At 39.9% G+C, this 23,223-nt stretch overlaps 2 protein-coding genes across 10 annotated transcripts in view; both read left to right on the forward strand.

Moving 5' to 3' along the window:
• The first annotated feature begins 3,779 nt into the window (after positions 1 to 3,779).
• PRXL2C (peroxiredoxin like 2C) lies at positions 3,780 to 8,493 on the forward strand. Its single transcript, XM_005522736.3, has 6 exons — positions 3,780 to 4,196; positions 4,656 to 4,724; positions 6,260 to 6,313; positions 6,739 to 6,844; positions 7,085 to 7,216; positions 7,828 to 8,493. Exons 1-6 carry the CDS (start codon positions 4,014 to 4,016, stop codon positions 7,953 to 7,955), a joined length of 672 nt encoding a protein of 223 aa, XP_005522793.3. The 5' UTR covers positions 3,780 to 4,013; the 3' UTR covers positions 7,956 to 8,493.
• A 2,499-nt stretch (positions 8,494 to 10,992) lies between these two features.
• CDC14B (cell division cycle 14B) overlaps positions 10,993 to 23,223 on the forward strand; it is a 69,119-nt gene continuing 56,888 nt past the window's right edge. For all 9 annotated transcript variants that reach the window (XR_015772425.1, XM_014252255.2, XM_088054529.1 and 6 more), the window contains exons 1-4: positions 10,993 to 11,155; positions 19,015 to 19,108; positions 19,995 to 20,070; positions 21,989 to 22,081. Coding sequence is in view for 8 of the 9 variants with exons in the window: in XM_014252255.2 (XP_014107730.2) it covers positions 10,993 to 11,155; positions 19,015 to 19,108; positions 19,995 to 20,070; positions 21,989 to 22,081 (426 nt within the window). In the remaining variant the exon portion in view is untranslated. The remainder of the gene's footprint in view (positions 11,156 to 19,014; positions 19,109 to 19,994; positions 20,071 to 21,988; positions 22,082 to 23,223) is intronic.

The raw sequence follows: 23,223 nt of genomic DNA on the forward strand, positions 1-23,223 counted from the left end.
TGATATCATGTCTGCTTCTTTTCACATTCTTTATTTTTAATCCTCTCACCTGGTTTACACTAATGATAATTAGCTTACTTTCTAAGAGCCTTATTGCTAACAAGATATAAGACAATTCTGTTTAGCATGTCTGGATTGTAGCATATTTTTTATTCACTTTTTGACCATGTCTCATCCATTTATGTAGTATTGTGCTACCTCTTAGTTCTTTTAAAAAGGATTCAAACCAGTGGCACTTAGAGTAAATAAACAGTATCTTCACACATAATTTACTGTTCTTGACACATAGATGGTCATCCTTGTTTCTCATTTGCAGCACAGATAATAGGTAGCTGCAAAACAGAAATAGATGAAATTCAGTGAGTTGTTACGAAATGCATTTAAAGTTCTCTTTTTGCCTTGGGGCTATATTAAATAAAATGTGCACATTTCACTTAATGCTATTTTGTTGTGTAGTAAAGTCTGTCTGTTAAATATTTTCTCTCCATATGTCATTATAATCCCTGAAATATTTGAGTCAATTTTAAATTACATTTCTATTATCTGTGTTGTGAAACAACAGTTAGTCAATACAAAACACACACTGATATTCTGATACTGCAGCCAGACATACCCTTTAGTCTGGTAAATAATCTTGAACTTTTAAAGGGAGCCAAAAAGCAAAACTTAGGCAAGCTTTGAAACATTAATTCCCCCTTCAGGGAAACAAACAAACAAACAACTTCCCCTCAACCAACAAAAACAGAGAAATACAAACCAAACCAAACAAAAAACCACACACAAAAACCAACAAACAAACAAACAAAACAACCACAAAACACAACACAGGAAGCAAAACTAATGAGAAATAACATCGGGATGAGAACACACAGCAGAAAGCAAAAGTGGAGATGAACCCACCACTTGCAAAATTACTTTTAAGGTGCAAATTACTGTCCTTGCTGGCCAGAAGAATCACTCCATGATGCTATTCAAGCATACCCCCAGGATATCATGACACTAAGGGAACAATGAAAGGCAGACATAAGGAAAAAAGACTGTTATCATAGAATCATAAAACAGTTTGAGTTGGAAGGCACTTTAAAGATCATCCAGTTCTCCCCCCTGCCATGGGTAGGGAACCTTCCCCTACACCAGGCTGGTCCAAGCTCCATTCAGCCTGGTCTTGAGCACTGTCAGCGACAGGGAGTACACAACTTCTCTGGGATACTTCTCTCACCACACAGAGAAGAATCTGTCTTATCTACAGGACAGTACACATTTTCACTCCTTTGTAATTACAACAGCAGTTTAAAACCAACCAATTCTTAGCTGGTATTTAGCATGATGTCTTTCCCTAGAACTGTAAACACTAATTTATTTTTGCTGAAAAGTAATAACCTTGTTATCTCTAGCTAAACAACATTAGATTAACAAGAACAAATAGCCGTGTGTTAAATAAACAGTACATCATGTGGTAAATTGATAATAACATATTGCTTTACAAATAAACACCATATACTTTAGCCAGTGCATTTATGGTATTGATACAGGCCACCCCTCTGGTCAAATATTTTATTCAGCTGCGGTATATAAAGGAATTAAGGTTGCATAATTACAGATGGTATTTTGTTTCACTAGTCAATACAGAACAAATAAATTACCCACCATCTTTGTGTAATTATTGTTTTCCCTCTTGAAATGGTAGGAATTTGAATTTCTTATCCACAGTACAAAGTATCCCAACCCTTGATTAATTAAATATTAGCTAAGTTTCTCTCTACAACTGTAAATTGCACTTCAGTGAAGAGAGTGACTTGCATCCTGAATCAAAATTAATAATGTAAATGCACTGATTGTCTCTCCTTAGGACAATGAAAAATACATCACTCTGACAAATGTGGTTTTTTAAGTTATCCACATTTCTATATTTGTGAGCTATATAGAAAAGAGGGGAAGGGAAAGAAAAGGAAATTTCCCTATTCACAGCACACATTGAAGAATTATGTGGTTTTAGTAGACTGCACATTTTGACAGTTAGTACTGTCCAGAGTATCAGCAGATATGGATTCTTTCTTCCCAAGTGAAACTTATGTCTCCACTTTTATTAAGCATGTATTAATGAAATACTTTAAGCTTCAGCTTTCAAAACGTGACTGCTAACTTTGAGTGTTTCCTCTTTCAGATATCATGTCAGAGTACAAGTGCCTTCACTTCTATTCTTTCTCTATAAAAGTGGGGGTGACAGCAATTTGTATTTGTATTCTCAAAAGATTAAAGATTCTCTCGCAAAAGTCAGAAACATGCTGCTTGAGGGGCTTTAGAGAATGCTTTGGCAAATATTCCCAGAAGAAAGTTGCTGTTCCTCACTTGTATACTTCTGAAACCAGTTGTTAAGGATGTGCATCTGCAGCTAGTTTAAGGAGACCAAATTACATAAATAAAGCAAAGTCTGCAGACAATCTTCATTGGCTAAGTAGGAATGACTACCACCTCTCCCAGACAGGCAGAGTGCTTCTCTTGGGCTCCTCAGATTTCATTTCAAATCAAGAAAGAACAAGCTCTCTAGATGCACAAGGTCAGCTATGTGCAGACTGACCTGGAGCAGTGTCCTCTGAGTTTGTGACACCACAATGCCCGATTCTTTTCATCAGCAGTCTCATCCCAATGTGTGCTCCCAGTCAGAGGCTGCGGCAGCAGATCCCCAACAGTGATATGACTGCCTCTTCTGATTTCCAGCTTCAGTGGCAAAAGCCCTGGTTTAAGCTCTACTGATGATGGAATCCTGAGTCGTGCCCCTGATTCCGGTGCCCAATGCTTCCCGGTTTTACTCCAGGCATAACACAACGAGGTTATGGCCTTCAGCTTCAAGATGAAGACCAAAGCCTGTCAAAAGCTGTCAGTTCTCTGCTTTGCAGTAGTCAAGGGTAGGCAGCACATTCCCATCAGTCCTGCTGAGGGAGCTGCAGGGCGGTGCTGCACAGCACAGAGTTTGGTTTAGGAACTGCCAGTGGGAGCAGTGTCTTGAACAGCATACTGGTCACTGAAAAAGGATCATTAAAATCATTGGCCCCAACTGCATCCAGGAGAATTATAAGTTTCACAATTTTCTAAAGTTCTTTACTAACCTTTACTAATTAGAATTCATCAACTTTTAAATCAAAGTCCTTATGAAGACATACCTAACTGCAATACTTAACCTGTTCTATGTGCTTACTCCTGGTAATATAAAAGCAGTGGCTTAACTCAAAGTGCTGGGGATGTAAGTTTGATTCACATTAACATAGAGAGCCTGGGACAGTCTGCCAAGAGAAACTTTGGAATTAATTCAATCAGAGATTTTCACAAAATAGAGTATCTTCTGGAGACACTCCCCCAAGTCCTATTCTCTCTGATAATTCTTTTTCCTCTGCCCACTAAGAAAATAAAAGTACCATCACCCTCATAAGCTTTCAGCTGACACAACAATCTACAGGACTACAACGCTCTTCAACGACCTAATGTTCTTCTTATTTTAAGAAATGTACACTCATTTCTGCGCGCACTAGAGCATCTTCTGCTATTGATTTTCAAGACAATCTGTGAAGCTCTGCTTTTGCAAGAGTAGGGACACCGGGTTTGGTGTGGTTTTTGTCTGATACAGCAGTTCGATAGCTCCTCGAGGAGTTTTTTATCTCCTTAGGGCCCTCTGCAAGGCTACGGCCTCCCACAAAAAGAACGCCGACCTCGAGGCCGTATGACCATGTCACTGCTCCTGCTTGCACACCATTCCTGGCAAGCTCCGGGTGACTCTCCTATGTTTCCCGGGCACAAGCTGCACCCCGGCTCTGGCGGACGGACGCGCAGCGGTTTCGGCTGCTCGCTCTCTCCAGCCGAGCCCCCTGGCTCCTCCCGGGCCACGGCGCGGCTGCCCGAGGTCGCTCCCACGGACGGGAACGAGCCGCTCCGCTCCATCCCGGCCCCGTCTCTTCCTCGCCGTCGCACAACGCCCCGCTCCTTTCCGCTCCAGCTCCGCCTTTCCTTTCCTCGCTCCCATGGCCGGGGCGCCGGCGGCCCCGGTCACGCAGCAGGTCGGGCGGGCGCGGGGCTGCGGGCGGCGGCCGGAGCAGGAGCAGCTGCGGGAGGCCGCCCGCTGCTTGGTGCTGGACGCGGACGGGAGGGGTGTCCCCTTCCAGGCCCTGTACGCGGAGCGGAAAGCCATCGTGCTGTTCGTGCGGGTGAGGAGGGGCCGTCGCGGGGCCCAGCCCGGCTCCCGGCGGGGCTGTGGGAGGGCGGGGGTGCGGGGGCTGGCCTGGAGCGGAGGGGAAGAGAGCACAAAGGGGAGAACTGCTCCTGAGACCCCCCTGTTCCTTGGTAAAGTGAAACACTATTTACCAGAAACGAAATACTTCAGGCGCGTGTTCAGGGAAACAAGTATCGTGTTCCTTGATTTCCCTGCTGCCGAGCCAGCTATCACATTCCTAAAATATCTAGAGATAAAAATATTTGCAAGGCTGCAGGCCCAGGGTCCTTGTTCAGGCTTGTATTAAACCAGTATCCTAATCCAAAACTGGGGGCTGGAATCTTTCCTATTCCTTGTTCCTGATCACCTCCAAAGTTGTGTATGCCTGAAGTCTGCTGCTTCATAGGTCTGCAATTATATCGGTTTCTGACACATTCAGTTGGGTGTGTTGCAGAATTTTTTGTGTTACACCTGTAAGGAGTACGTAGAAGATCTGGCAAAAGTCCCCAAGGCATTTTTACAAGTAAGTACTCTGCCCTAAATGTGTTTGTGGCTGCAGTCAAGCAGATCTCTTATGTCCAGCTACAGGCTTACATAAGGCTTCTAGGAATAAAAAAAGAAAAAAAAATGCTCAGAAGAAGCGCTTTCATTGTTTGCTACAATAGCAATAATGAATCTGCCTAGGAGACACAGGAAAGGATTTATGGCACTACATGCTCTGTTGCAACAGCATTATTTCTCCCTGCCCTATTAGCTTGGTGCTCTTTTTACTGCTGTGTTCAGAACAGTTAGACAACATCTGACAGGCATTTCTTTCAGTATTAGCAGTGGCCTGGACAGCTGTCTTCTGACTAACTACTGCCCTTTCCATTATGCTAGTAGGGCTGACTGATGGTTGTGCATGGAACAAGATCAGAAAATTGATCTGGATTAAAAATAGTATCTTTTTCTATGGTGATTTGTAAGCTGCATTAGTAGTGTGTCCTGCTCTCCAGGGCAGCTGCACAAATAGGAATGACAGTGACAGAAAAGAGAAGTAGAGTGGGCAGGGAGTTGCTGTCGACACATATTTTTTGGGTGGTAGGAGACACCAGAAAAGACAATGATCTCCTGCTAAATGTGGAAGGTCAATCTGTCTCTTCTAGACTTCTAATTGAAATTCTGTCATACTTTACTCCCAATAGCAGCACAGCCAGTGACAGAAACTCAGGTCATTGCTGACAGCAATTCCACCTAAGTCCATCTGAGATGGACTAGGAATTTGAGAGTACAAAAAGGGGCTATTTCTTTGTCAGCTTCCCGTCTCAGGACAGATATTTCTAAACTGTTTGATCAGTGTTACTCAAAAGGACATTCTTCTAATTTGACTCCTTAAATAAATGTATATAGAAAGTCAAAAATGTCCACGCTTCTCTTAGTTGAAATATTATGGTTTTAGGAGGGCTTCTTTTCATAACAAGCAAAACTGTTTTATATGGGAAATTATTTTATATAGGAAAGACAAATATATAATAAAACCACCTTATATTTATTAACTGCTTTTGCTGATATCTAAATGAACTTAAGTTTTGGGCTCTGTTTTAGACTCGGGTCTAAGGCTGCACCTACAAAAGACAGCAGTGTGTGTAATCACACTATTATATCTATCAGTGGGTCCGTCTGTGTACATCACAGATGTTTGGGCACCATCATTTGTGTGCTGCTTCTTTAGATGTAGGTGTAACTGAGTGGAAATTTTGAGTTTCCAAAATTGTAGCATGTTGCAATCAATTGAAAAGACAATCCTACCAATGCTACAGAAAACTCAAAGTTTACACAACTGTAATTTAAAAGTTATCTTTAAAAATAATTTTTTACTTAATAAATTAATGTAGCAGCTAACTGCAGGTGATAGACAAAAGTGCAGTCTCCAAACATGTAAGTTATGTTAACTTCAAATAATTTTAAGTCAGTGCACTGCAATCACTAACTTGGCACACCAGATTCTGTTAATGCTTTGAAGTCATATAGGAACACCCAGTTCCTCTTTACAGCTTCAATACCCATGTTCTGTCCTAGGAATCGAATGTGAGGCTTATAGTTATTGGACAGTCATCATATCATCACATCAAGGTAAATAAATTAGTCATTAAATACAATGTATCTTCTATTATGTTTTAATGGTCTGCATTGAGGATTTGGTTTGCATGAAAAGGTGATTCTCTGCAACAGCAGTGAAAAAGGATAGTATTCATGAGGCAATTCTAATTGTAATACATGACTAAAGCAAATAATTAAAACTTGCAGCTTAAAAACACCAGGGGTTGCTAAGGAAACATTTTTTCTTGATTTTACTGAAAACTTTGTTTTAATAGAAGCTTTGAGACTAAAAAAATTTCCACTTTAAGGTAACTAACAAATACACAGTTTTCAAATAAGAGGGGGAGTGTGGAACTGGCAGGGTGTCAGTATTTTACTGTTGTCAGTAGACCCTAACTAGCTACTGCCTTAACCTTACAAATATTACTTTCTTTTTCTGTCTCTGCTGTATTTTGAAGCCCTTTTGCAGTTTAACTGGGTATACACATGAAATGTATGTAGATCCACAAAGGGAAATTTATAAAATACTTGGCATGAAAAGAGGTGAAGGCAATAAAGTAACAGGTAAGAATCATTTTCTCACCTTATTTAGACTTTCACAAACAAAACAAATATGCTCTGGTTAAAATCATATCATCACAATGTAAAGAGAAAGTGAGTTACCCACCAGACTGTCTCTTGTAGGCTACATTTTGTGAAAACACTGGTAATCAGGAATCTCTAAACTATTCATAGCAGCTGTTCATTGTTGTTCTTACACATTTTCATATTTCTAGATAACAAGTGTTTTGTGGTTTTGTTTAGTTCGGAGCCCTCATGTCAAATCAAACATACTTCTGGGAAGCATTAGGAGTGTATGGAGAGCAATGACTGGCCCAGCTTTTGATTTTCAAGGAGACCCTGCTCAGCAGGGAGGAGCTCTGATTATAGGCCCAGGTGAGCTGCTTTGTTTTGTGTGAAAGTTACAACTGTCTCCTTCAGCTGTTTGTTGCCATTTCGCCTGCTGTCCCTGTGAGTCCCCAGGAGACAGTCTTGTGTTGAACTGTGTGATGATTTCTGTCAAGTGAAGAAATCTGCAGAGTGTCATTGTGTAGTCCCATCTCCCACAGAGGTGGCATAAAGCTGATCACAGCCCTGCAGAAATTGCTTGGAGTGGTGATGGAACAACTGCCTCAAAGTTTGGAGGCTTTTCTTGACATTATGGTATTTACCTACATTCTGCTTTCGCATTTAATTTGAGTCATTTAATGTGGTTTTAGCAGAGGGGTAGAAAGCATGAAAGGGGAATTGCAACATGATAGTCATCACATTATTAGGAAATATCATGCTACAGCAGATTTAAACTGGTTGTCTCAATGTTCCTTGCTTCTTTAACATAATTAAAAAATCGTTTGTCATTGTTTAAAATACAGTATATTGTGCAGTCTACAGAACTAGTACAGATTTGTACATTAACTGGTAGGTAGTCAGAATGCTGCTTCGATTCACTTACATCTTTGAATAAATAAATATGTTATTCAGTAATTTACATGTTATTCTCATTCCAGGCAATGAAGTTCATTTTTTGCACCTCGATAGAAACAGGCTGGATCATGTTCCCATTAATACAATTTTGCACCTGGCAGGAGTTAAAACAGTGAATTTCTCAAACAAACCCCAGATTATTGACATATGACACTCATGTAATATATACTTTTTTAAAAATTTGTGCTCTACAAGAACAGTTCTCCAGTGCACTCCAACAAGCATTGGTTCTGTTGTGTCTTTGTGGGACATCTGAAACCTTACATAGAAAATTGGAGCATAGAATAAACTACCTGGCATTAGAGATGGATACAAAAGTGCTATATCCATTGAGTATAAGACAATAAAAACTAAAACACAACTGAGACTGATTGCAAAAAAACCTGGAAAATCAAACAATCTTACTAATACATTTTAAAAATCATTGTTCAAGGTGCACTAAAGTAAGAAATCAGATTATGCTCAGGAAGAACTAGCCTTCAGCAGACCACAGAACACTGGCTTTCAATCCAAGACTTCTCAGCACTGTTTTAAAGCTTCCAGCACTGTATGACAGTTTTGTATTGAAATACACCCTGAAAAGTCACAATTTTGAACATGTGGACTTCAGTTTATGCCTACTTTTGCATCTGGAACGGGCAGAAGTTATGAAATACATTTCACAATTTCAAATAAATATTTTAAATACATCATCCTGTATTTCCTGCAATTCTTTTGTGTAATACAAAAACATGGGTATGTAAGCCCAGAGAGAGGTGTGTCTTAAATTTGTATCTGATCAGATTATCATTTTTTGGAGTTCGCCAAATTATTTGTATTCCAATGAAGATTTACAGCAGAATGTTCTTCTTCTGTATGTATGTTTTTTCTCTCAGAGCAAGAGGTCTCTGAATAAATTGTTCTTAATTAATTAAATTAATTCTGCCTTAGACAACTGAAGTAAGCATAACAGTGTTCTGGTTTGCAGTTCTGGCATATTTCATATCATCCATTTATCTGCACATGTTTATGTTCAACATCTATTGCTTCCATTAAAGTAGACATGCCCTCTTTCATCCAGGAGATGCTTCATTTTAGCAATTTGGAAAAAAAATAAAGGTTGTCCAAGATTTATGGAGGAGTGTATCCTTCTCTGCAGTCTCTGATCTTTGCCCTTCACTGTAAAATGCTACCATATATACATGTCTCAACTGCAGATTTTCTCTCTTTTTAAGCTTTAATTCAATTGTGAAATGGCATTTTGTGAAGATGTTTGTTGCTGCATCCATTAAGGCCACTGGCAGGCCCAGAGCGAGGCCTGGAAAGCTTTACACCATTAACATGTGAAATTAAGTGCATTGTTCCTTGATGAAAAATAAAAGGCTTGCTTAAGAAACATCATAACACTGAACAATGTAATTCGGTTAAAGATACTATGCCTTAGCAACTTATTCATTACTCCCCTATTTTGACATTACGTGTTTAGAAGAAGGATATTATTAATGGAAAAATACTGGTGTCAGTTCCCTGCTTTGACTAAACAGCACTCGGCACAGGGCTAAAGGTAGTCACGTGCAGACTCTGAACCCCTGTGATTTCAGGGCTGGCCAGAGGCTTCCTCGAACTTGGCGTAACAGACTGGGACAGGCAGCTCAGATTCACAGGGGAGTGAAGTCTGCTTTTCTTGAAATACTGCCCCTGCAGTTTCAAATAAGGCGCTGCCTCCTCCCTCCAGCACTCCCCCAGCTCAACGATATTTTTCAGCATGCCAGGAACTCTGGAATGCATCTGCCCCTCTGCCTTATGTTACTTAAACAGCAGTGCTTCCACTGCTTCATTCACCTGATAGTCACAGTGAGGACACTGATTCTCGTTCCTCTTTGATTTTGCAGTCGTTCTTGGTGCTCTTGATTTTAAAGGAAATGTTCAAGCTGGTCCTAATAAGCACATTTTACAAAATTAACTATGGCTAAAAGAACTATAGACTATTACAAGAGATTGGAATTAAATTGCAGTTTTATAGCTCTTTAGGTTAAAGTTATCCACTCTCACTATTTCAATACTGACAGGAACCATACCACAACCTCTGTGTTATCCCAGCAAAATCACTTCTTCAGAAAGACTCACAAACTGCAGACAAACAAAACAAGGGAGGAACAGGACTCAGCAGAAGAGCTGAAGTGTCCTAATCAGGGCATCGGCCCTGCCTTTTGCATCTGGCCACAGACTGAGAGTTTGCTTAATCCGTGCAACATAATGACTCCCACATTCATAAGGATTTGGAACAACGCTGGCCACATTCATCCTCGGGAAAATTTGTTTCTGAAGTGTCAGAAGAATTTTAGGTCTCCAGAGTGATTTAGAAAGGATTTTTTTTTTTTTAAAGTAATGCAGTGTAAAAAAATGGCAACTAGTACTTTTCCCTCCATAAAAATGCACACTCAGCAGAAGGTAGAATGCTTCCTCAAGGGCTTTCATCATGGCCAATTAGACGGAGGTGGGAAGGGAGTGGTTTTCAGAAGTTGTTTTACCTACTAGCTTGGTTTAGTGCTACGGCTATTTAAAATAACCGTGTATTTTAAAATACCGCCGTATCTAAAAGGCAGATTCAAATCCAGTTACTTAAACTTTTCAGATAAGTCCATTTAACGCTCAGACCAGCAGCCTGTACGCACCGGACTGTTTTCAGTTTGCCTTACCAAATACCAAGTCCTTGGGCCCCTCACTTGGAACACGTCGGGGGGGTCCCCCCGGGGGCTGCGGGGCTCCTGGAGCAGGCAGGGCGGGCGCGGGTTGCCCGGCGGGCAGCGGAGCCCCCGCGGCCCGGGCCCCGCTCGCCCATCCCGGGGGGAGCCGGCGCCACGTCAGCAGCGCGGGCCGGCCGCGAGCCGAGACAGGCGGCACCCCGGCCGCGAGGGGGTGGGGGGCGAGCCCCAGCCCACCTGTTACCGCGGCCGCCGTGACGTCACCCCCCCGCCGCTCCGCACCGGTGACGCCACACCGCGCGCCCCAATCAGGGGCGGCCGTTGGGGGCGCGGCGGGCGCTCCGCCGGGCGGCGGGGCGAAGGTGCGGCGGGGGGGGGCGGTGTGCGCGGGGGCGCGTCGGGCGCCGCCGCCACCGCCCTCGCCGCCGCCGGGGCCCCTCCCCTCCCTCCGGCCGCCCGGTCCCCGCGGGATGAAGGGATCGTAGCGCCGCGGTCGCCTGCGCCATGAAGCGAAAGACCTGGGCCGAGGCGCGGCGCCGCGCAGCCCCGCCGCCGCCCCCGCTGAAGGGGGGGCGGGGGGCGGCGGCGCGGGGGGCGGCGGGGGGCGAGGCGGAGCGGCGGCGGCAGCTGCCTCCCGTCGGGCTGGAGACCTGCCTGAGGATCGCGGGTGAGGGGGGTGTGCGGGGGGCGGGGGTGTCCCGGTGTCCCGTCGCGTCCCGTCCCGCCGGCGGTGGGCGCCGCGCCGGCTCCGGGTGGGCAGGAAAACTTCCCGTCGGCGCGATTCCCGGCGGGACCCGGGCGCGCTCGGCAGCCGCTGCTGTCCGGGCGGGGGGCCGGTCAGTCCCCGAGCCCGGAGCTCTGGCGCGTCACTCAGCGAAGTGTGTTGAGAACTGCACCGCTCGTCGAGCGGGATAACTCATCCTGCCCATGTCCCGGTAGCCCGAGCCGTAGCCAGCACCGATTGCCTCCGTGCTGGCGTTTTCTGCCTGCCAGAGAGAGGAAACGGAAAAACAACGTTAAACACGTTTCTGTCCGTTCAACACGTAGTGGGGTGGGAAAAAAAGTAGCGTACTTCTCTATGTATCTGGGGAATATGTATATACACGCCACATGCACGCACACGCATATATGTGTATAGATTGATGTAGATACTTGTTTCTCCTGATGCCGTAATACTCTGCTTGCTGGCTAAAGGGTAAAATAATGGGCACACATCGCACCTCCTCTTGACACGCAAGTGCCAACAGCTTGTGCAGGCAGGATTGCTCAGTATCGTCCCTCCTTTTCGTGACTCCAGGCTCTGAGCTGTGCTTTGTTTTGGCACGAGTCTGCCTCTTTTAAGAAGCTTGTTGGATCACAGCCAGAAAATTCTGTGTTTAGGTTTGAGTTCCCCAGCTAAAAGATGGCCTTAAGTTTAGTTTGCCTAAAGGCAACAACAACAACAGAAATTACTTTTTAAGTCATATGTCATAATCTCAGAGTTTTAGTGTATTAACTTCTCATAAAAAGCAAGAAACAAATCTCCCGGCACATCTCTGTGAAGGGCACGGGAAATATCTGTGGACAGAGCAAGCAAAAAGATAAAAAGCAAACATGCAGAAAATGCACCAGAAAAGGCACCCTTTTATTTCTGTGTCAAGAAGCATGGTTCCTTATATTAACTAGTGTGTCTCCTAGATAACGGTATGTAAGATTTTATTTTGAAATTTTGACATAGCAACGTAGAAAGAATGTAAACTGCCAGAACTTACCAGATTCTTCTTTTTAAAAAGCTTTAGTACTGTCAGGAAGTAAAATCCTAAATATTCCAGCCAAAAATTCAGCATTTTAGGCCTGATCTACACAAAGAAACATAATAATGTACTTATCTATAGAACCCTTAGTCTCCAGTAACTCCACATGTGTATTGTTTCTGTAGCAGCAACCATTTATATAGGACATGATGGTAGTATGATTTCAAGGTCAGTTGTGGAAACCCCTAATGTGACAGATTATGACTTTTTGCTATCAAAGTTATGTCACTACCTGGATTACCTTGCAGCCTGGTCCAGCTCACATCTCCAGCAAACAGATCTGTCTAGCCATTCTCATGAAGCAGTTGCTTGGATCTGGTAATGTGTGTCTGGCATCAACAACCCCATTAAATTACTGTATTTTTTCCTTCAAGGAAGTGTTCGCCCATTTAAATTCAGTAGCACACCTAGGCTTTGACCTGTGTTTTTTTTTTCAGTGGGATTTAATCATGTGCAGCAGTACCTACCATAGTAAATTTTATTAAAGTGCACTAAATTATTATATTTAACAACACTTCATTTTGTCTTTATCTTGCTGTGCACAGTGGCTGCTGTTTATTGTCCAGTTTTTAGTTCTGATTCGTATTATAGTCTAATGTTTAGTTTGCTGCTATGTCATACTTGTTTTCTTAAAGAGAAATCTTAAAGGACTAAGCTAACAGGCTTACCTTTTTGTTCAGCAGTTTTAAAGTTATGCCAAGGTTTGAAATGTCGGTTCGGCCTTCTCATAATGCAGTTCCGAGAAGTTAATTAATAGTTGTGGACTGGAGACAAAGTATAAGGTTTTATTCTTAAAAATGCACATACTGGTAAATATTTGAACCACTGTAAAGGCTGAGAGATCTGTTCACTTATTTACTTACAGAAACAGTGCCAAACTTATTAAGAGCGTTGCAGGCTACCCTTGTTTTCATCTTTGCAAAAGACAGAAGCAGAATATAAACCCAGATTGCTTTAAAGGTTTATGGATCTTTTGTTGTGTGATGTTACATTCATAAACACCAAAGTTTCAAATCCACTCTAGGAATTTTATATCTAAAATACTTACAGTAATCATTACTTAAAGTAATCTTTATTTTGTAATTAATTGCATGCATAAGCCATATGTCAGAATAACTGTTAATTAGAACTGTCTAAATATTCTTGTTAACGAGTAAGACTAGTTCAGGAAAGCTGTCCTTTTAAAAAGTTGTTTATTTTGGTCTGTTAAGCTGCATGGTAAGCTTCATCATTTCCTCTTTGTCAACTAGTGCGTGAGGCTTGCTGGTATGAATTCAATTTGGTGAAACTGAATGCATTTCTTCTGTTTTTTAGAAGCATATTCCCATATCCTTCTGATCTCTGAGAGAAGTAATTTATATGATCTAAATAAAATGTAGCAATGCTCTGTAAGACGCTTGAAAGCTGTTCATTTCCTTTCCTCAGCTGCTTTTCTTTCTCATTGCTCTGATTTTTTAAAAAACATTTTAAAGGAGAGGTGGAATTATAATGCATTAACCTCAGGCAAAAGGTGTGGGTTTCTCATCTATTTTGAGTAGTTAATTCTAAAATTAAATAACTACAGTAACTACACATGGAATTAAATTTAAGTGATACAGTGTCATGGGTAATTTCTTAACATTTGATTGTTCTTCCTGCTGAATGTACATCTAATTTGTTTGCAGAATGTAACATCTTATATGATGCTTTAAGCTACAGTGTATATATCTATTTTTTTCCTTCATTGAGAATAATTCTGCTTACACTGTCAGTTGGAGTTGTTAATTAAATATTAATTTTAATGTATTCCTTGATATGTGGGTTGTTTTTGTTTCGTTTTACATTGTGGTTTGTTGTTTTTTTTCGAACCATTAAGTTGTCTTTTTCCAGGAGTGCTGGCTTGTCATTATAAACTTTATGTACCCAATAGAAAATGTATTTTTCTAGAACGCTAAGGACACTTCTAAGTATCATTAAGCTTACAATATTTTTACTGTCAACACTTTCAGTTCATTTTTATTATGCATCTATCTCAGTACAAAAACTGTTTATCCTTTTATCAATATGACACCGCTTACTTGTGAGCCTTTTCCAAAGTCAAGATTTTAAATACATGTTTAAGGCTTTTAGTGTCTTATCCAGCACTGAAAGTACATGAACATATGTAGTCTCTTGTATCGATCAAGAGCAGCAGAGTGGAAGTACTCTGTGTGAGATAACCGGGTTGGATCCGTTGTGACATAGCACTGAAAATTATGCTTTCATAGATTTTGTTTTAAAAAAAGTTCCTTTATCTCTTTAATGTTCTTTCATTTTCTTTTTCAGAGTCCAGGCTGTTGTTCCAATTGCCAACTCTATCATTAGCTAAATTTAAAGTATCATAGGGATGATGACTGAATAAATTTTTTCAAAGCTAGAGAGACTAAAAAGAAAATCTTAAACAATTTTGCTTTTTCCCTTGACATTGCAACAGGATTTGCCTTTTACATTTTCTCAGGATTTGCCTTTTACATTTTCTCTTATGTCTTTTAAATATTTTGAAGTTTTTTAAGTCAAACACAACGAAATTCCATATACCAACTCTGAATTTAGAAATGCACTCCTCTTAAAATAGTAAAAACTCTTTGGTTACATTCCTGGTCATTCAAGTAGACTAACACTGGGTTTTGTTATACTGTCAGTTGCTGAGTTTCTCATCTAAAGCATCTATTTAACAACAGAACTGTGGAATTTCTGTTTGTATTAAATAATGTTTGCTGATAGTATGCAAACTTGTCCTGCCACTAATGCCTGTTTGATATTTAGTTGTCACTTAAAGTCATAGAGTCACTTAGGTTGGAAGAAGCCTCTAAGATCAACAAGTCCAACTGTAATTCTTGAATTAATGGAATTTCTTTATTGAAGGCCTGTGTAGCAGAACCTGAGAAGCATCAGGCTTGTTGAGAGTAAAGGAAAATTATTTTTTTGTCTCTAAATTCACGTTAATGTGATTTTGAAATGGTACCTCTCTGTTTTCTACACATCTATTTCCACAGAACACTGTGGCTTTTATAAATAAGCAGAGTGCTTTCCCTTCTGTAACACTCTGCAATCAGCTTGGACAGTCATGCTCATGCTAGCTTTAGTCTCACTAGCTGAGGTACGAGCAGTAACACAGCTCTGGTAACCTATGCCTCAGTTAGGAGTATATAGGCTCATTTTGTTGTACATTGGGTGCTTACTCAAATTAATTGCCTGCAGTGACGTCCGTGCTTATGTATTTTAACTGTTTCGTTATATAAGGCTGACAAAATTAAGTGTATTTGAAGAATATCTAACATGTTGCAGCCATATCTCCTAATTGCAGAGCAGATGCAGCCTGTAAGGCAGTGAGCTCTACTCTGTCATTCCTCTGAGAGATGATTAGAAAGGTCTGCTCTTCTTTGATAGTTTTAGGATGATTTTTTATCAGAAATTTGCAGGAATTGGGAAGTGCTCAAGTGCACTATATGTAAACGAAATACTAAAAAGCTAAAATTAGCAAAGGAAACATGAAGATAATAAAGAGAAGCCTTGCTCCTGGCAGTCCAAACCTTAAGCATTTATGGAATACTAGTGAAATGAAATCATCAATGCTTGAGTGTATTTTATGTATAAAATCTCAATCCTGCAACCAGATCCTTAAGGAAGGAACTCTCTCTTAATTTTTATTAAAAAAACCCAGCACACTAATTCTTGATTAAATAGAACTTGGAATGTGTTTGAAAAAAACAGGTAAAAACAGACATGGTGAGTAATACCAGCATTTGTCAGATGCCGGACTGGTAAATCAGTAAAAGGGTAAATACACTTACAGGAAATGTCTTCATTCTAAAATCTCCCATAGGATGATGGAGCCTGCTGTTTACATAATAGGGAGTAATTGTTAGCAGTGCACAGGAATGGACAGCTTGTCAGGTTATTGGCATTTGACACACACTGCTCTTATTGTGAGGTACTTCTGTAAACTCATTAAACTCAAGTTTCTTTCAGGTGTTTTAAGAATGGCAACAATGAACACAGTTTAGAGATACCAGAGCAGAACCATTGCCAACAGCAATTCAGAAGGCCACATACACACTGCTCACTCAAGATAGGAGTTCTTACTTTTGCTGGACATTTTTGCAAGCTGCAGAAGCATTTCAGTAGCAGTACAAGCACTGAAGATGCAAAAATTTCAAATCCTGTTTTGGAGCAAAATGCTAAATTATTTTAGATCTTTGACCTATGCAAATTATATTTCTTTTCATTTTTGTTCTCCTTTTGTATTTGAAGATTTTGGATTGCTCTTTGCAAAGTACTTTTATATTTTCAAAAGTGAAGCAAAGTTTCTGTGAAGAAGCTGAAGTGCAAAATGGTAGCATTTGAGTACTCGAGGTGCTCAGTTTGAGTACTACTGCCATTCTTCTCAGACCTTGATGTGGTTGTTTTCGTACAATAAAGAGCGAGAGCTCAGTCTGCCTAGTCAATAGTTAGACTGGCACTTAAGGACAGATGCCATGAAGGGCATATTTTGGCTGCATATTCCTGCTGTTAACACCCAGCAGGCTGGTTTAGTGAGCTAACTCAGAGGATTTTTCCTCTAAGGAACCTGGTGGCAGCTAGCCATTAAATCAGTTTAGAAGTGGTGTGAAATTATAGCTTGGGGCTGCAGTGACATGTGTTTAATCTAGCAATGCCAGTTTAAACACAATCCCTAGATATCACATCCTCTCACTTCTCCTTTCTCTTCCCTCCCCTTCCCTCAGTTCTCCTGCACACGTTAGCTCTCATTCTCAGAGCAGAGGGAAGTAAGCAAAGCAGCTTTTTACCTTCTTTTCCACTTTTATTTTTTTTTCTTTCCTTTTTCTTTTTTTTCTTTTTCCTGTTTTTTCTGTATCTTCTTTTTTTCTCTTTTTCTTTTTTTTCTCTTTTATTTTCCTTTTTTTCCTTATTTCCTTTTTTTTTCTTCTTTTTTCTTTTCTTTTTTTTTGATATTGCCCAGGGATACCTGTTACAGTTTATAATTCATGCAAATCCACCTTGACACAGCTCAGTGATTAACACAGGGGTGGGGAACCCCCAGGACTGCCTCTCTCTGAAGCAGTTTTCCCCATAGCGTATTTAGCACTCAGCTAGAGTATTGGTGCACTTGCTTCTCCACACATAATTCACTTTGTAGGCCAGTTTAGTCACTTCTTAAAAATGCACACATTACTCTAAATTTTATCCTTTGACTTCTATGATTTGGGAATGTTTTGGTAAATGCTGGGAGGTGCAGAAGCAGGTAATGCGCTTCACATCTAGTACTTGCAGCTGTTCTGCTTACAGGATGGGACTATTAGAAATTAAATAAGCAAGTTGGGTGCCTTGCTTCTGCTAGAGAGTAAGGAAGTAAGTGCCTGACTTGCTTAGGAGGTACTATAAATCCCACTGTTGCTCCTGACCTGTAAATGTTTAAGCCAAACCACTCAGATCAGGCTACTGTTCTACTGAAAAAAACATTAAGAAAATGTGCACTTTTTGGTGTACTTGTCTGCCTTCACCCTTGAGATACTAGTGTATGTAGGTGAGCAATGAGCATGTGACTGTTAAAATATAGATATGGTAACTCCTTTCATGGCATACTTGGACATCTATTTTCAAGATAAAAGTAATGATTTCTAAGTGTTGGTCATGGATGATGTTGTTTTGAAACTTAAAGTGTTTTTTTTTCCCTCCTTCTGTCTGAAGACTGACATACAGTTTTTCCTCATCACAGATCATGTTTTGAAATAATACATGCATGTGATCTGTTTTGATACTTAAATAATATCTATTCTAGGGAACTAATTTGCAAAAACAAAAAAAAAAAAGCTTTCCTTTTAGGTCTGAATTTTAATCCAAATATTTTCTCAGCAGGAGGAAGACAAGTATTGCAGTGGTGCTGCTAGCCTCAATTTTTATTGACCAATTATCGCAAACACTGCAATTTATAGCAGGAGCACAGTCAGTGTTTAAAGTTCACTGGGGCTTCAGCTTCCCTGGCCATAAAAGTAATTTATATCTATGTGAATACCACATAGATTTTTTTTCCCCTCAGCTTAACAAAGCTTAACAAAGGAAGCCAGGGCAAATACATCTCCTGCCTGCAGGCGCACAGGCTTTGACAGGGCAGCTGGGGTGGGGATGGGAAGTCAGTTGGAGATGTCCAGGTGGAGGCTTGGCTGGTGCTCCCATGGACAGCATGGGTTGCTTGGCTGAATCTCTCCCGAGTCTGTTACCAGCAGGCTTTAATTGCATGGTGCTACTGTCAAAATCATGACTTAACAGAAAGAAGTGCCTGTGTTTGGTGTGAGTGTGCTTCATCATTTATTTTAACGTAGGTGCTCAGAAGTGCAGAGGGATTTGTGGTTTAGTTTGGGGGTGGTGTGTGTGCATTGGTATTTGAAGTGCAATGAAACCTGCCAAAGGAGGTGTCTGCTGTGTGTGTGGGTGAAAGTCAGGCTCCTGCTATTTTGTGAAGTCATTAAACAAGGAACACTTGGGGAAAGAACACCAAAGAGCTGCAGATTATGGGAATGCCGCTGAGCAAAAAGCCTCGATCTTTGTGTGCCTTGTTTGTTTAACACTGGAGAAATAATAAAACCTAATTTAAAACTTAAAAGATTTTCTTAATTTGAAACCATTTAAAGTTATCCCATTGACAAGTAGCACTTCAAAATTTGAGCAAAAAAAGATGATGTTTGTAAAAGCTTCTAATTTTATTGCATTTCAGATCGCCTTTATTTTGCAATTCTGTACCAAAAGCCAAAGAGTGGAGCTGCAAATACCCATTATTTCTGCATAGATGATGAACTTGTGTATGAGAAGTAAGTACCAACTTAGGTTTTTTCCCTGTTTTTTTACAGAAATAAATTAGTCATTACAACAACAGTGAGGAGTCAGTCTCATTGGAGATTTAGTTACATGAGTTTTGTCTTCTAAGATTTACGTGCCATGATGATTTATAGGCCTCTGAAGGGTTTCTTGCTTTCCCATCAGGATTTCTTAAAAACATTTTCAAAGCAGAAGCTTTCATTGTACCTATTGCTGTTAGAAGACACAGAAACATGATGCAGCCATATAAATTCAGAAGTGCACGTTGTACTGCCTTACTGAAAGGGGTGTCCTTGTTTCTCATGTATTAAGTGGAATGTCTGAACTTCCTAGAATCATAGAAGAAAATGGCAGAGTCAATTCAAGCCTTTATGAGCTGACAATGGATATATTATTTCCCCTGTAGTGACCATTGTTTGTCTTTTACATTATGTGGAATGTTGCTAGTTCTTCAGATGGTTTTGATCAAGGGCATGCTTGCTGTTTTTTAACACACTAATCAATCTTTATTATCTGTGTTTCCTTTCCTCTAGCACTATGAATTGCCTCCTTTTAAAGTAAAGCTTATGAGTTCCTTTTAAAATTGAGTTTAAAACTTTTTTGTCACAGAGTGATACAGTAGTGAAAAATAGTTCTTAAAATCTGGGTATTGGTTTTGAATAGTGCTGTGTGGAGACAAAAAAAAATTTAGTCCATGTTTAAAGATAACAAAACATTCCTCCAACAAAACAGTATGTATTTATGTAAGAAAGCATGCTTGTTTTTAGAATGGTGTACATATATATCACATGCGTATTATTATTCCTTGCTTTATGCATCTTGTTAAAAAAAAAGGCATTTACAGGGGTCATGTACAATTTTCCCCCTTTCTTCTAACAGCTTCTATGCAGACTTCGGACCGCTCAATCTTGCCATGGTCTACAGGTACTGCTGCAAGCTAAATAAGAAATTAAAGGTAATGCTTGGGGTTTTTTATTCAAAAGCCAATATTACTGGCTTTTTAAAAAAGAAAAACAAATGGGTCAAAATTTGTTTCACTGTTGTTGTTATTGTTCAGGTGCTTTCCTGTTTTCCTAATCCAGCTGAATTCTGAATATGAATGCTGTATTTCAGTGAGCTGAATTTAGGGAGGAGGAGGATCAAGGTGGAAAATCCACTTACTTTTAAGAATCAGAAGATGCACAACTGTGGCAGTAACTATCATTAAGCTTCTAGAAAATCAGTTGCTAAATGAATACAGTCTCTTTTATAGGAAAAGCTTATTTCTTGGAATTCTATCTTATTGGCAATCTGCCAATATTGAGTGAGCTCGAGGGTGTAGTGCTATGTTTTTATTTGAAATGTTCTTTGTTTGACTTGGTCTTCTCTTCTTATGCTGGCATTCTTCAGTAATGAACAACATTTGATCTTAAGTAGCATTGATAGCACTGGCCTGACAGAGGCTGCTCTGCTCACACTGCAGAGTATTTTCTCTTAAGCTCAGTAATGTTTGGGATTGGGCTCTTGATAGAGCATAGTGTCTTTAAAGTGGATTTCTTAAATTAATCAACACAACTGACTACAAGTTAGTTGACCTTCAGTAGATGTTGGAGTATAAAATCTGTTTTGCAGATAAAAAAGCTTATTTTTGTTAATGTCAATCACAGTTTGCCTCTTCAAAACTACTTAGATCTTTAAACTGCCACTGAACTGTGAAAAGTGGGAAATATGTAGCACATTATAGAATAAGAGTGTAATCTTTTTTCGTTCCTTGATGTCTGTCACAGATAATAGTTTGCATAATTCAGACTTGCTTTATTATTCTTTAGATTGTGGAAGCAATTGGCACCCACAGGTGTGATGTTGCTGCTCTGTCCTTATTGGGGCACAAGCAGAAGTGTCTCTGGCTAAGCCTGAGATAAACCTGTTTAGTAGTCCAGGCTGGGAGGTGGTAAACTTCCATGTAGGTAACTGTGGTTTGCCAGAGATGAGATTCTCTGATTTTTGTATACAGGATGCTCTGAAGCAACATAAGGCTATGTTGCAGCCCCTTTGCTTGTGTTGCGTTTGACACGTTAGGATTTCTGAGAACATATTTCTGCTACTCATCTGGGTTTTTTTTTGGTCTTGAATGCATTGGATCTGGTATCTTGAACAAGTAACATTGCTATTTAAATGCAGAAAATGACATTTTATGATAGCTTAGCAGTTGATCAAAGTGTGTAGTTTCAAGCACATCAGAATTTATTTCAAGGGCCAGTTAGGGGATAACTGCCACCACACATGTATATGTCCTTTCTATGGAAAATGTCATTCCGCCCACTTTCTAAGATAAATGGAGAAACTGTATGCCAAGCCAATGTGACTGTTTAAAAATTATTTATAATAAAGTTTAGAAATGCTTTCAAAATTAATCAAATTTAATCTAAGCATGATTCTAATCCTTAGAAACAAATACTAGTGGGTTTATCTGCATTTGAGTTTGAAAAATGAATGAAAAGGTGTAAACTCTGTAGAATTTTTGCAACTTTAATATACCTGTGATGCTTTTGAGAATGCCACTTTATATTCTCATAAATGGTTGTCTGTTACAAAAGGTTTGAAGTCAAAAATGCTAACTAAAAATACACATGCATTTAAGAAGAAAAAGAAAATATTTCTGTAATTTTTATCAAAAATTACTTAGGCTGGATACTGAGCAAACTACTGGAAAAATCTAGGTAGGGATGCAATACAGTTTTCCAAAGTTTCTGAGGGACTACTCTACAGCATTTTTGGTACTCTGCAGCTGGATGAAAGGAGGTAAACAAACTCTTCAGTTCCTCTGATTTTATAAAAGAGAATGTAAAAAGTCTAAAATGCAAAATCATAATCTTGTTCATTTCTTGATACAGTCATTTTCATTGATAAGGAAGAAAATAATTCATTATACTGGCTTTGATCAGAAAAAGCAAGCGAACGCTGCATTCCTCATAGGCTCCTACGCAGTAAGTATTTAAATTTTTACATCAACTGCTGACTGTGTTCAGCTTTTCATACTCAATTTTTAGAACTTCAAGATAAAAACAATTATTTTCGCTTGAACAATCAACCTACTAATGTAATTAGAATATTGTATCACATAATAAAAGAGTTTCTAAAGTCTGTCAGGTATGTGAGTGAAGTTGTATGATTTTATGGTTTTTACCTCCCTATTGCCATTTCTGTTCTTAAGAAGTAAGAGCATCCCTGAAAAAAAATCAGTATTAATATTTTCATTTAGAAAAAATAATTGCTTGTTCAAATTTTGCCTTTCCCCGACCACACAACCTCTTCTTCTTTTTTAAAATAGAAAAACAGTATCTTGCACAAAGTATCATGTATCATTTGCCAGTGCATATTTAAATAAGCCTTTCCTTTCCCACTGCTTCTTCTCCAATAGAAGGTAATCTCTTCAGTTAACCTGGGAGAAGTAGTGAGAGCATGTGATGGGCTTAGAGCTTGTATAAGGTCTACAATGTGGCTGGAAAGGTACTAAGCCAAGCCTGTGGCTGCAGAGGGGAAAAGGACTGGCTTTACATCACAGCTACATGTATTTGGTACACAAAAATGTAGTCAAGGAATAAAATGTAGAATACTTCAGGATGAAAGCTGCGAAACCATATTCATGTTCTGATTTGACTTGTAACACACCTTGGTTGTAAACATTTCTCTTGTTTATGGAGTAATAAAATGAAATGAGAAGCTATGCACTTTTTGATGTTGGAGATTTGAGGGATTGAAGTTCATGTAGCCTTAGGTTATTCTTATTTATTGGCTGCAAAGGCTACATACACAGCACTTTCTGTGATGCAGGCAGTCTCCTTGCTGCCTTTCTGCATCATGCAGGATGTTAATTTTCTGTTCCCTGGGGTTTCTCTGTTGTCTATATTCTATAGCACTTTTTACAAATTGAGAACTAAATTTCAAAATGTGTCACTCTTGGTATTTGAAACACAGGTACTTAGGAATGTTGCTGCAGTCCTGTGCATTCTGAAGCCACATGGAGACTGGAAATATAAGTTACTAAGCTTGTTTGCCATTAAGGGATTATGTTGACAAAACAGCTGCAGCTTTTAGGAGAACTGCTTCTTCCTAATTACTTGATCAT

This window comes from Pseudopodoces humilis, chromosome 4 (assembly GCF_049639895.1).
Source record: "Pseudopodoces humilis isolate 2021_Gansu_Grassland_sample_001 chromosome 4, ASM4963989v1, whole genome shotgun sequence".
Lineage (NCBI taxonomy): Eukaryota > Metazoa > Chordata > Aves > Passeriformes > Paridae > Pseudopodoces > Pseudopodoces humilis.

What these genes read in the sequence shown, in the direction of transcription:
- PRXL2C (XM_005522736.3), top strand. Translation starts at nt 4,014, where the DNA reads ATGGCCGGGGCGCCGGCGGCCCCGGTCACGCAGCAGGTCGGGCGGGCG. An exon ending in TCCCCAAGGCATTTTTACAA is followed by an intron (nt 4,725 to 6,259) that starts GTAAGTACTCTG and finishes GTTCTGTCCTAG; the next exon opens with GAATCGAATGTGAGGCTTAT. An exon ending in CATCATATCATCACATCAAG is followed by an intron (nt 6,314 to 6,738) that starts GTAAATAAATTA and finishes TGTATTTTGAAG; the next exon opens with CCCTTTTGCAGTTTAACTGG.